Source organism: Pundamilia nyererei, unplaced genomic scaffold, assembly GCF_000239375.1.
Source record: "Pundamilia nyererei isolate P.nyererei 1_Seehausen unplaced genomic scaffold, PunNye1.0 scaffold00004, whole genome shotgun sequence".
Classification (NCBI taxonomy): Eukaryota; Metazoa; Chordata; class Actinopteri; order Cichliformes; family Cichlidae; genus Pundamilia; species Pundamilia nyererei.
In genome coordinates, this window is record NW_005187405.1 from 2,082,767 (window position 1) to 2,097,475 (window position 14,709).

Genomic DNA, 14,709 nt, shown 5'->3' on the forward strand with positions numbered 1-14,709 from the left:
CTCAGGGACTAGTAAAGCGCTATATAAATACAGGCCACAGGCCATTGTGACTGTGATGGCTTGAACTTTCTGACAGTGTTTAAATCACTCACGTGTGCAAGCCATTGAGCGAGGGTCGTTCTCAGCACGATAGAAACCTTTCTCACAAATGCACTCTGTGGCTTGTTCCTGTGGGGAGGAGCTGTGAGGGGGGCATTTGGTGCAGTAGGCATCTGTAGCTGAAGCTTTGTAGGTGCCAGGTCTGCATGCTGGAGTGAGGAAAGAAGATGAATATGGAATAAGAAGTTGTACCATTGCAACAAACACAATACACAGTCAGCATTTATTAACCATAAAGAAAAGTGTTGCCAAACACTTTTGCTGTGAACACTTAAACACCAATTTACTATATTGTTGTTTGTAATGTGATGATAAAAGCTAGTAGTTGCAATTGCAGCAGAAACCCCTGCCTTGCTACAATGTGATTGTCTAAATTTGGCTGATTTGGACATAATACTGTCACTTACTGTGACATTGTACAGGCCAAAGAAACTGCTGAGCTCTTAGAACAAAGCTGTGTTGCTAGAGAAACAAGAAATACACACAATCAGATGACTACTTTTGTTTTTATCTCTCGATCAAAAAATTTCAAACAATCTGAATTTATGTCTGCACGTGTCTCATCTGTCATGACGTTTTGTCGTCAAGTCCCCAAATCTTACTTTTAAGTTAATATTGCTATCATAATTTAAAAACATAAATAATACAGAAAGTATACAGAATTATACTTGAAGCCTGCACATAATAAAGAGAAGTCAGAGAAAAACTTACAAGTGTCCTACCCTTCTCCAAAAATGGTTATTTTTTGTCTAAGTTCTTATTTTGACTCTTAGTTATTATGTTTTAAACATAAGGATGGTCAAGTGTGTAACTGCAAAGTAACATGTGTGCTGGTGTTGCCACTCTTAACTAAAACTACATTCTGCTTCCTAACATAGACCAAATGAACACAAATCACATTTTTTTCCTCTCAACCAAGTAATTGCTTTGCCTAAATGTAACCACGCAGTTTCAGTGTCAGTGCAAAAACATGTGAAAATAAAAGCAAATAGTACGATTGGAGCTTAAAAACGATCTCTTTGAGACTTCTTAATACATACTTTTTTTGGCCTTTTGCAGTAGAAATAGTCTTATATCTCATTTAAAGATCAATATAATTGCTCGTTCAGATAAGATGGTTACAATTCTATAACACGTACCAAAAAATACAAACAATGCAGTAAAAGATTTTTCTTTTCTTCTTTGTTTTTTGCAAAAGATAGATACTACAGATACAGGTGGGTCACAGAATGTGCCATGCAGCGCTCGTGGCAAAGAACAGGAAAACAAAGTCTGATTTAATATGTTGTGACAATAGGTCTACGTGAGCGCCTTTCACATGAGGCCAAAAGACTGGTGTAACAACAGAGTTGTACGATACAATAACACAGTTCAACAGCAGATCAACTGTCATTCCTGTTATATAAGCATTAGATCTTCGGGCAACCGAGGGCTCAAAAATATATACAGCCGCAGTCACAGCAATAGTTACAATAATATAATATGACTACTGGTAGAGCTGTTACAGTAGCTGCACATTAGTCATTATGTGGAGTCATAAAACTGGGGAGGGAAAACCGTGATACCGCTCAACAGGAGCAACCTACTGTAATAGACTGGGGACGTGAATGATTTCCCTTTTGCATCCTAGGCAGGAAAATAGAATTCCTGACTTTCCCTTTGGTAATCTGAATATAGATTACGCATGTATTTATTTATACATTCATAGTCCTGGTATTCCCGTTATTGTGAGGCTTTTTCTGCCACGGTGGTAAATAGTATTACAGTGTACAAAACTCTATGTAAGGAAAATGAGGGTGTCTCAAATGCAATTTGATAGGCGCCTGGCGTGTGTATGTGCACGTTTGTGTGGATATGTATACATGCAGCTATGAACAGGTTGGATCAATGATGCGACCGATTCCACCAGGTGCTGATTGCACCAAGCGCTCCTGTGTGAGAAGGTGTTAAGTATGCAGCGTGTGTGTGTGTGCGAACGCATGTGTTCGCCTGCTGATTGCTTGTGCTGCTGGTGAAGGTCATGGATTTAATCAAGCTACGCGTCACTTGTCCCAGAAAGGCTGTATATTACCACGCTAACACACACACGCACGCATATTCAATGCCACGGTTAACCTGCAGACAGCGGAATAGAAAAGTGGCCTAAAAGTAGTTTGATTTCTCACTGTGCAGGTAAGTTCCTCCACCTGGATGCTGTGTGCTCACATACAGACAGTATTTTTAGGTAAATCATTCATCATAGGGGAGCAAAGTCCACTGGCACAATCCCCAAAAGACCTGAGAGAACACTGAGAGAAAAAAAAGGGGATGTGGGTGTGTAGGTGTAAAAATGAGAGAAAGAAAACGAGAAAGAAATGAAAGGAAAATAAAGGGAGTAGTAATTCTCAGAGGGTTTCTGCTCTCTTTCCTCCTTCCTGTCAGCCTTTAAGGTAATGGGTGCCTATGTGCTGTGCTGGTGACTGTGTGTGTTCCTGTTGGCTGGGCCGTAGGAGCACAGTGGAAAAGCGTCTTTTCTCCTGGGGGGACGCTGCATCCGGAGAGTCCTGGCTACAGGCGCTAGCCAGCCACAGAGGCACAAAGGGCCTCAGCGGTAAAGGACAGACAGGGCACCCTATGCCAGCCTTGGCACACATACAACTGCCTGATCAAAAACTTTGTTCAAGAATGGTGACTTGGCCAGTATGAGTAGAGCTTCCTCATGTGCTGCTTTCTACTCCCCTTTTCCACCTCTTTTACTTTCTTAGTAACCCTTTTCCTTCTCTCTCTCTCCTTCCTCTCTCTCTCTGCTTCTCTCGCTACTTTTCTCAAGCTACTCCCAGAGTCTGCCCCATGGGAAATATGTTACTTGAGTTGGTTCCCTTATGATTAATGATTTACCACAGATATAAAAAAAAAAGGGACAAGAAGCCTGAAGCAGTAAGACAGTGATCGCATAAACATACACACAAAGCAGACACACACAAGAGCAAAAGTTTAGACACAAAAACTATGTCGTAGAACTATGAGCTAACTCCAAATTAACATTTTCCTCAGCTGACGGTGTTGTGTGTGTGTGCGCGCGTGTTTTTCAGATCTGTGTATGCATTTCTGCGTATGATAAAGAGTGGCCTCAGATCCAGTGTCCTATTAATTATTCATGTGGTCACTAGAGAGAGTCGGTGTATTTATGCCAATCGATAGCTCTTAGATATGATATAGTACTGCTACTCAAGACACACCCTCAGTCACCATGCACTGATTGAGATGGGAACAGCACAACTTCTTCCTTTGGGAAAAACACTGTACACAAGAGATGATTGAGTTCTGTTCCACTCCACATCTTATTGTTTTATAGGACCACAAAAACTGATTAGTTCTATAAATCTATTACAAAATGCCAGAAGAAAATAAAATAGACATATTGCAGTTTCCCAGGGCCCTTTGAAGTCCTGTGTGTACACAAACTCCATAGAAAAGCTATTCTTAGCTGCCAGGTCTGAAAAGAGTTGCCACTGCTAAAGTGCCTTAAACCTGCAATTATGCACAGGAAGTGACTCCCTTCCAGTTGTAGAGAAGTCTATGACAAAATGACTTTACGTCTTCAGATTTAATACCTTAGTACTTTTATAGTTTTTTTTGTGGTCCCAGTACCCAGTTTCAAATCTTATGGAATATACACAGTGTTCATTTTGTATATACACAGTGATGGAACCCTTCGAGTAACCCTCAAGTGCCCAAGAATAAAATAGGTGATTAAACAGGGTGTGTTTTGTGGGATGGCAACCTTGCAATCGATAAGCCGTTGTCATCTGAGCTTGTGGTGTCATCAGTTTCTCAGTCAGAGCCACTTCTTCTCTTAACTTACAGCTTCACAAACTATAACCAAAGCTCAAAACTTCAGACTTGAAATGCAGGAGTCAATAAACAAACAGGTCCATCATCTATATGGTGTTTATAGGCACTCAGCAAAATATATATTCATCAACAAAGAATTTTCATCCTTCATCATTTCATCATTTCATCCATCATTTTTAGTATCTATTAACTCATGGTTTAGGTTTATTTTCCTCATAGTCTGACAGTTCTGGTTCACTCCCAGCACCCATCAGCCTTACTTTCAGCCCAAGGAGACAGTTGTTTTCAGTTAAAAGGTAGTGCGAGGTAGTGTATAACAATGGGGTTTTATAAACCCATTGCTCAACACCAAATGACAGACAGTTAGCAGCTAAAAAAGCCAGTAAAGCATTTAGCAGATGAAATAGCGAACACCTGCCTCAGGAATCGCTGGAGGGAAAAGAAACGCAAATGTTCGGCTACAAGAGTTCATCAGGTGATCAGATTCTTGAATTATTTTTTCTTGTGTTTGCATTCAGCATATGTGACTCTTTTCATACAGATTTTCGAGGTTTAATGATTAAACCTGAGCAAATGCTCCTTGAATCTCATAAGAAAAAAGGAAAACTGCTAATGTTCACATGCCAGAAGCTGTGACAGTTTGTGACCATTTTTTTTTTCACAAACGACTCAAATCGTCACCAAAATAGCAGTTAACGTCCTCTTTACTGACAAATTACATGCGCGTTTATTCCCAGTCACTTTCAGTAGGCATAAAACCAACGTGCTGTGTTAGAACAGTGGTAGTAGAACAGCCTTTTTATTCCTTCCCTCGAGGATGAATATATTACAATATCATCCTACACTTCTGCACACGTAGCCTTTACAGTCAATTTAAATTATCCTGTTCAAGGGTCACGTATGTATGGAGCTGGTTGACTTTGTCTGTGGGCAAAGCTCTGACCTATGCCGTGATTAATGATTCCTGGCAGCTTTGATGACCCCTCGAGCCAGTTCAGGATACATTCTAACACGTTAGCTGTGTTTCTCTATGAACCGCTACGCTTCAGCAGTGATTAAATGCTTACACGAAAAACAGAAGCTGCTGACTGCAATAGTTCAGGAAATGTGTTCCATTAATGTTCAATAGGGCCTTTACAGATTTAGACGCAAGTGTACGCATAGGAACACGAGCCCGATATCTCACCGTCAGAATCATTACACGCTAATTGCATTCAACCAGGCGCCTCTGAACGTATGCAAAATCACCTCCGCTGCATTATTCTGACACAAACACTTCCTCTGGATGACGGTGAGCGCTCTCCTCCTCTTCACTTCCCTTACAAAAGTTTAAGAGCTAATTGCTCCGTTCTTTTGCTTACTGTCGCGCTCGGTTCAAGTCAAATATTGGCTCTCGGCCGGATTTACCATAAAGGGCAGAAAAGAGGAGAAAATTGTGCGTGTGTTTGTGCATAGGTGGGGGGTACACTGTGTGTGTGAAAGGCCATGTTCAGCTGGGAGGAAAGTTGTGTAAAGCTTGCTGGCCCATGGGAGATGAGCGCCATAATTGTCACCATGGCAACAGCCTTTCAAGATGGAACCCTTCGAGTACCCCTCAAGTGCCACAGCTCCCGGAGCACAGAGCAGTCTGTGTTCGAGTGAGAGTGTGTGTCTGTGTGTAAGTGCGTGTGTATATATACACATCCCCGAGTTGAAGCCAGCTACTTAAAAATTGATACATCAAGCGTCAGTGGAGAAATCTGACGAGATTGAAAGTGACGTCCTTTATGGCCACCGGGGTCACATCTGTAGGTGGGTTTGTTTGTGTTCATGCGTACATGCCTGTGAAACGTGTTTTCAGTCCAACTGACATTGTTGTCACACAAAACAAACCTCAGAAAGATGGTCAAAAATAGCATATGTGAAAAAAATGATGTGCAATAAAAAGAAATGAATAAAAATGGCAGCCATCGAGCCAGGTTTACACCAAACGTGTGATACACAGAACAAAATACACAGTTCCATTACACGCTTAATGGTGCTTCACTATATAAACACATCATTTTGATTAATTGATTAACTGGAGCACAGCAAAGAGTGTGTACCTTTTAACAGCGGCAGAGGAGCATAACCCATGTGACTTTATTAACTGAAAATGTGCCGGTGACGTAAGTGATTTCAAACGTTAATAAGTGGAAGTAGCGTTTGAGGTGTTGTGTGCGGTGTAGAGTTCTGTTTATAGAGACCCAAGTAAAGTGTGTGTGGAGCTCTGTGTATGTGTGTGTAGCAATGAGGAGATCTGTGTGAGATAGAGATGTCAGCATCCAGAGTCCAGCCCCCTGCTGAGATCCTCTAATCCTTAATCGGAGTTCATAACAACATTTAACACCATAATATTCCCCATTACTACTAATCCTGCCCCACACATGCACGCTCACACAAACACACAATTCCTGTGCAAGCATTCTGGGTTAAGAAATATCCCAAAGAAAGAAGGTATGTGCCTTATTTTAAAGTCAAGTTTGACACGAATCTATATGAAATTATTGGCAAAACTGTCACCTGCAAGCACAAGTTGCATTGCAGAGTGCATAGGCTCATTTGCAAACACACTAAAGCTGACAGCAATGCTAATGTAAATGTTTGTTCACTAGCATGCTGGGATTCAGTGCGCTAAAAAAATACATTTTAATGACTCATTCGAATATTTGTAGACTCTGATTTTTTAACATCAGAAAGATTTACTTGTTCTAGCAGGAAAGGCTACTGAAAAAAACAATATATTGCAAATAGGAAACAAACAGAACAGACGTTGCCAGTATCAAGGGATATTTGCTGTACATGCATTTAGCTGCATAATTACAATAAATGAAGAAAGGCCATATGAGATGAAAATCTATGTGTATAGACAGTCCACCCCACCATAGAAAAGGTGTTAAAATACGCTGCCAAGATGTTTATGATAGAATCCATTTATTTACAAATGTAGGACTACGAGGGATATGGCTTATAGAAAAACACCTCATAATTAATCAGAAGCATATCTATTCTCTGTGAGTGACAGTTCTGGAAATGCTCTGCTGTTAAAGACACGGGCCTTGAGGTTTTAGTGTACAGTGAGTTTACATTACTGACACCCAGCTCAGCTGCTACGGCTCAACACATGTGAGTGAAGCTCACAGTGGGGTTATTCTTAAAACTCTGATGTTTTCTTTGGAAGCACATGATGTATAGCAGCAGTTGCTTTTAACAGACTCTGGCAAGTTAGGATCACATGTTTGCAGAGCGGGCATGAGCCGTGACCACATGGAAGCCATAGACCTCTATGATTGATGCCTCTGGACAGACCCTTACTCTATTTATGGCGTCTTACAACTTCTCTGACACGCGCGCGCATAAAGGCACAAGACCACTGTGGATATGAAATGGTTTGTGATGTCCAGTACATGAAGCACATGAGTACACCCAGGCTGATTTCTGATCTACTCTCTGTCCCTTGGACATCAGCCAATTACTGAGAGCGGCCAAGGGGAACTACAGGATGAAGCCCTCTCTCTCTTCCTAATTCTCTCCATATCTGTCTTTTTTCTGCCTTTCTTTGTTTCTGTTTTTCTCTAACTTTCTGTGTCCCCTACTGTCTGTCTACTTATGTTTTACTTCCATTCTCACCATCTCTATTTGATTCTCATTATGCATATATATGTGTGTGTGTGTGTGTGTGTGTGTGTGTGTGTGTGTCAGAGAGAGAGTGAGCGAGCAAAAGAAAGACTGCGTATGTATGTGTGTCTTTATTTCCCAGTGGGCTGTCTGTCATACTTTGACCCTGACCTTCTCCAGAGCTCTTGCACAAATATTTACTCTCTCGCTGACAGGCACACACACATACACAAACCGCTCAAAAAAAAAAGAAAAAAAAATCAGGGAAAGAGAGCGAAACAGAGAGAGCTCAATTTCAGTACAATTAAAGCAAACCACATCTACACAGAAACGCACTTTTCTAGTGGTAACCCAAGATGATGGCACGCTAATTTTGAGCCTGGGTGATTATCTTGCTGTCTAAAAACAGATAAAATAGATCCCAGGTGCATGTGTGTTTCTGTGTGAGCGGGGTCATGGGCGAGGGACGGAAAGAAAGAGAGGGAGAAAGCATGACAGGCCAATAGAAGTCTGCTGGGAGTTTGACTCACAGTCTGAATAACTTATTCTTCTGTCTGTTTTGCCATCAAGATAAAAGGCTGTAGGAACACAGCATCTCCTTCTGAACAAAGCCCACCAGACCGACACAAAAACACACGCAAAGAACAAACTTTTACTATTAACACACAACTTTTTACCTCAGTAGCCACGTGCAGCTTAAATGTCTTCATTAAAACATTACACACACACACACACGGCAGTAAACGTGCCCACATCGGCCGGCCCCGTGACCAGAAGAGTGTGTGTAGGAGGGGCAGTGAGCCTCCTTTACTCATCCACGTTATTTTCAGTTCATCACTCTCAATAATTCATTTTCTGAGGCAGGCAAGGAAAGGAGAGCCCTGTGGCTGTTTCTCTGTGTCAGTCATAAACACACTCTGCCAGATGTACCTGTTATGTGGGACGCCATATTTTCACTGCCTTTAATCTGTGTGTGGGCAGTGGATGACTTTGTCAGCCAAACTCGCAGCAAATCGAATTGAGATAGCACAAATTTGCACTTGTATGTTTCAATCTCTTTCAAAGTTGAAGACTGCAACATGGTTAGGATTTAGAAAGAGCTAACACTAAAGCAGCAGAAAAACAATGTTTAAGCTTCCTGCCTTCCTCAAGGTCACACTGGATCAAAAAAGTTTTTATTGTTAGTTTCTAAGTGTGTGCTTATTTATGATACCTCTATTTCTCTGTGTGTGAGTGTCTGTGCTTCAATCTATATCTGAGAGATAAAGAGTTGCCTGGTTAAGAGTAAAGTGTTCCATAAATACATCCCCTTACTATATGTATGCCCCTTACTCAAGGTAAAGCAAGTCAAGGTTGTCACGGGAAAAATACCAATGCATGTTTTACATTTAAAAAAATGCTCAATTCAGTCCTGCAGAAGCTTTTTATCTGAATAAATATCGACAAAACAATTAGATCTCCGGCCAGATCAACAAATGAAGCAGCCTTGAAAGCTAATGACACCCGTAGACCTAAATGATGTCCTTTTAGCATGGGAATGCAGCTGGGTGGCAAGAAGCCATAAGGAGAGGACTGTGCCATTCATGCTGCTATTTTCAGCCTAATTTAAATGATTTAGACTCAAATTGTATGTTTGCAGTTTGTTTGTTTGGAGATGTTAGTCTCTTGTTCTTCAACAACAATTCTTTATAACCTATAATACATTCACGAGTACAACGAAACAGTGTCCTTGGGTTGTCCTTGTTGCTCTTGGAAAATAAAATAGACAAACAGACACCATTAGAAGTTTAGCATAGCAAGCAATGTGCACACGATATACTGAAGTTTTTCAAAACTTGATCAGCTAAAATATCGACAAAAACATTTAGGTGTGATTATTAGGTAAGTTCTAGAGGTTCATGGAGGATCTATCACGTAGCGTTCTCATTTAGTCACACAGAAAATTACAATATTAGAAAGAAACTCCAATGATCACATGACCCCCTATGAGCAAGTGCATGGCGACAGAGGGAAGGAAAAACTCAATTTTAACAGAAAAAAGATTGTGGAAGGACCAGACTCAGGGACCGACGCCCATTTGCTGTTGGGTGTGACCAGAAGGAGACAGGATAATAGACACACTATGGGAGGGAGAGTTTAAACACAGTAATAAACACACACCTCTAGTGCAGTCTAAACCTTTTGCAGGGATGTTCAGGTCACCGGATCCAGCCCTAACTATCACGATAAGGAATGTATTACTAAATATAGTTTTATGCCTAATCTTAAAAGTAAAGTGTCTCTTTCAGGAGGGTGGCCTGATAGCTGAAGGCTCTACTTCTTATTTGACTTTTAGAAACTCCAGTAAATGGTATAAGACAGTAATGTCTTTGTATCCAGTTTTGCCAAGACTCCATGAAAAAGTATTTTTTTCATAATGTTGACAAGCAGGCAAAAAATACCAAGTTCTCCTTTTCAGACCACTGACATTCACCTCTCTCTGCAAATTCTTTGCCTCGCATCTCTTCCCAGAAAAAGGCAAATCATTTCCAGTAAACAGTTTTTACTACCTAGACAAGGCGTCCTTCAAGCCTACAGGCATCGCTGAAAATTTCTACCTATACCACTACAGCAGCTGGTCTGGAAAGCAATATTTATAACAAAGAGAAAATTAATGATGTAACTATGCGCTTTGTTCTTGCTCTTTGTTCCGGCTAATGCTGCAGCTGAAAAGTCCTTTGGAATCTTTGTGAATGTTACCTTCTGGCTGTGAAACAATAGTACAGCTGTAATAAATAGAAAAGCAGCAGCGAATTGAACTACATCTGTACAATGAAGCTGAACAACCAGGCCTGTGCAGTGCCAGACCTATCAACCTGACAGGCTGATCGTACATCTGGAAGTAATCCATAAACTAGAAAGAGAAAGAGGGAGGGATGAGGGGAAAGGGTCAATGGCCGCCTTCCTGTTCTTGTGCTTCCTGTTCAACAAACCCACTGGCTACATGCAAGCGCCTTTGATTTTAAACTGAGAAAACTGGAGACTGATTCAAGACCATAGAAATGTGAAAATTATGAGCTTTCCCATGAGTGCGCACATGTTTATCCCTAACTGGAACTCAACGGCATATGGAAGATGCCAATTAATGGGAACTGTACCCAAAGGAAACACACTCTCCCCTCTATACCTCTCCTCTCTCTCTCACTGCTTCCGTCTGTGGGGAATAGTGCTAAATAAGGACGTGAAGAGTTGAAACATGCGTTAACAGTTTCTCAGTCCTTGGCCTGCTTTTTCTCTTTTCCTCTTAGGGTTTGTTCGCACGGTTCAACCCACTGCACCAGACTCAGCTATACAATGTCCCGTCACTTCAAAGCCACCTTTGTGTCCTCTGGTTTTGTTGCTTCAAAAGGCACAAACGCCACCTTGGTGTTAAGGTGGCATTTGGCAGCTCGTCTTATGTGTGGCGAGTGATCAGCCATCGCAGAAGAAGCGCTTTGCGACTGTGCATGAATAGACATTATCTGGGTCAGTGTTGTGTGGGTATGTAGATGGGGACTACGTGTGTATGGAGGATATAGCGAGAGCCTAAGCCTTTGTGATTTCATGTCATTTATTCAAACACAAAAGAGAGGAGATGAGAAAGAGGGAGAGGGGAAAAGGGATGGAGTTAAGGAGGGACATGTGAGAGAGAGGAGATAAAGGAGAATAAAGGAGTAATGAAGGAAAATGTGGCTGTCATTAACCAAATAAATGAACAGGGAAGTCAGACAGCCAGTGCAGCAGAAAGGCACGCACTCGCACAGACAGGTAGAAGGACAGAAAACTGGCCTCCACTTGGCACATGTATCCGTTTGTCCTTTAAGAACATCTGGATCGTAATAACACCCTGCTTCCTAACACTTCAGTAGCTTGCTGCCCCCGTGCCTGCAGCAGCGTGCACACGTACACTTCATATACTGTATGCACACAAAAATCTTCTGACTAGCTGTCTAAATCCTTCTGTTAGCCGCCCACTACCTTCCTATCCACACCTACATGCTCTCAAGCTCCCTGAGCTGCCAGCATGAGAACAGCAATGAAATAAGAGGTGTGTGTGTTTGTGTGTGTACATGTGTGTGAGACATAACATACAGTAGGGAGCTCTTGACCTTCAAAAATCTGTATCTGATCAAAATAAAATGCTTGCTTTACCCACTGCTTCAACTGTCCACATTAGCCATTCACACATGCACACACACCCACTCTTCTGCTGTTGAGGGTAGAGGGAATAAAAAAAAAGAGGTAGGTTTCCTACTGAGCTTTCAGCATACGCATGCGCACACACATGCGCACACACATAAACACACACACACACAAAAGCTCAGTCTCTGTCATAGGTGTGAAGATTAGCCTTTCCCTGTGTCTGCTCCCTCTTTAGACCTTTCATTATGAAGGGAGGACTGAAATCCTCTTATGAGATATAAAGTGTAAAATTCTATTGTAAATATGCTTCTGAGCATTATGCATTTTCCTGATACTTTTGCATGTCCAAAAGTCTTGGAATATCTCCATGTTTCCCCAAACATCTCATTTGTCTGATTCACTGAACGCCTGAGTCGGGGGGATTTTTATTTCTACGTTGACTGACTTTTGTACACTATGTATGAAAGGACAAATTTGTCATTGGATCAACAACAATTTGTCTTTATTACAAGCACTTCAAAAAAGCTTTCGCTTGTAGGATTCAGTCGTTGAGCAAAGATTTCGGTTTTGATCTCTTTGCATCCTCAGTGATACCAAACATGGTTACCTCCATTCAAAAATGCCCCAACAACAAACATCTTTGCATATAACCACCTACATAACACTCTGTATGTTTCACTATTTTATTTATGCAATGATTGTAAGAAATCCATCTATCCATCCATCCATCCATCCATCCATCCACTGTAACCCCCAGGACACCTGGGAAAGGCTGTCACCTCACTTCTCTAGACGTTGAAGTGGTGTATTAAGAGATATAACAAGTTATTTGTTGAGTTTGAGAAGCTCGTGTAGGGGATTTTATTAACTTTGATTAAGTTTCAGTCTTTATGCTAAGTTAAACAGTTTATACTCTTTTATTAATGAGTCTAACTATTAAAATATTCTGTGTAGCAACCCAGTGTCTCTGTAGTGATAAGCGATCAGATAATTCACACCAAATCAGATGCACATTGGTCTCGTTCCTCAGTATTTCGCGCTTTGGTTTCGATCCAATTGGAGAAGTGAAAAGAACAGCAGGAGAGCTGAGTGGAATCAGTATGAGGAATGTGGTGTTACTTTGAAAAGTTCCTCTTGTAAACTACTTCATGGCAGCATCAAAAAAGCAAACGAATAAGAAAAAGGGGAAAAAAGACTATCAGACAAGTGGACGGACAGACGTGTGATGCTGACCCATATTATTTTCAGCTCAGAAAGAAGGAGAGAAGAGGAAGGGAGGAAAACTTGTGTTGAGGTGACATGTGTCTGCCCTCCTTCAATTCGTCTCCTCCGTCTCTTCACATCTGAGGCAGTAATTGGTGCTGTCAGACCCACAGAGAAGGACAGAACACACGAGCGCACACGTAGGTGACACAGCTACATACATACACACCCACACACGCTCCTGCCCTTCAGCATGTACCCCTAGGGCTTAAAGCAGGAGAGGTTTGAGAGGAGTATTCACTACATCCCCTACTAGCTATGAAAGACAGAGACAACAGGAGAGGGCAAGGGAGTATGCAGTGAAAATAGAGGGGATAGAAGAAAACAGTGGCAGACAGAAACAGAGAGGGCGAGCAGGACTAGAATGCACAAGAGACAAAGGCACATAGAATAAAGAAAGCAGGAGAAGGAAAGAGGAGGGAGTGGAGGAGCGGGGCTTTGGCTACGCAGACAGAGGCTTCTGCATGGGGTGGAGAGAGACGGAGTTGAACTGACAAGGTAGTGCAAAAGCTACACAGAGGGAGAGAAGGAGAGAGAGGGCGATTATGCAACTTCAGTAGTGACAAAGCAGATGAGTATGATTTCTTGAGACTGAGCAAAGGAGTTAAAGGCCATTGCAGTAACACTGCTTTTAGTGCATGGCTGAAAACACAACTAATGGCATTACCAGAGTGCATCTACTGCCATAGCCAGGAACCTGAATCAAAAATTTTTAATGAAGGTGATCCAGGTCAGTACTAAAGGTTAGTCAGTTCCTTCTTGGTAGATGGTCCCTTCTGTTTTTAAACTTTACATCAAAAGCTTATTTAAAAAAAATAGAGGGGGTATAAGACAGCATCTTCAAATATGAACAATCAAGAATAAACTTTCATTCATCGTATTGGTTATCACAACATAGAATATTTTAGTCTATGAACCAAAAAAATGTTCCAGAAATTCCTTTGAAAGGTTGATACCTCTAAAAGTATTGTTTCTTGGGTCTTTCTCAGAAATAGAAGGTGAAGGTACCGAATTAAACAGTTTACTTCCAGGAAATCTCAGAAGAAATTATTCGACCTGTAAAAGTAAAGCAAATAAATCTTTGTCCCTGATTTTAATGACTGTCTTTAATAGGACTGGATAAGAGTGAGTGCCACAGGCAAGTTAGCAAAAGCCAAAAAGCATTACCGTTAATTTGTTTTGGTCCTTTAATGAGATTTCCAGGCAATAAGAAGAACATGGAGTCATATATCATCACTGTCGCATTAATTATGATAACTCAGTAAAAATATATCAAGATGACAGAAGACTGTTTACATCTCAACCTCGTGGTTTGTTTTTGCTTATGTTATTCAAAATTAAGACCACATTTCTCATGAATACCGCTGTATCCTATTCCACAGTCTGTTGATATGTGTGCTGTTTATCCTGGACAATGTATTTCCCCTTATATGTCATGAAACAACCCGCCGGATTAAATCTAGCACAGTGCCCTCGGTTAACAAGATCAAAACACACATATCCATACATTTAAACACACTTAGTTTCACACTCTCTCCAGGGAACAGGAAGCATTGGGTTGGAAAAGAGAAGAAGAGAAAGATGAACCCATGATCTATAAATGTTTAACAAGTGCAGACAGAGGAGATAAGGGCTGCTAGGAGGAGAAGTGAGACAGAAAGAAAAATGGTGAGGTGGAAAAAAAAAAGAAGACAATGGCAGAGGAGGCGGGTGGGG

The 14,709-nt window shown here is 41.3% G+C and overlaps 1 protein-coding gene across 2 annotated transcripts in view; it reads right to left on the reverse strand.

The window, feature by feature from the left end:
* The window catches only part of LOC102205091 (ephrin type-A receptor 3-like), a 78,998-nt gene that overhangs the window by 39,602 nt on the left and 24,687 nt on the right, over positions 1–14,709 (reverse strand). For both annotated transcript variants that reach the window (XM_005721114.1, XM_005721112.1), the window contains exon 6: positions 93–248. In XM_005721114.1, the coding sequence (XP_005721171.1) occupies positions 93–248 (156 nt within the window). The remainder of the gene's footprint in view (positions 1–92; positions 249–14,709) is intronic.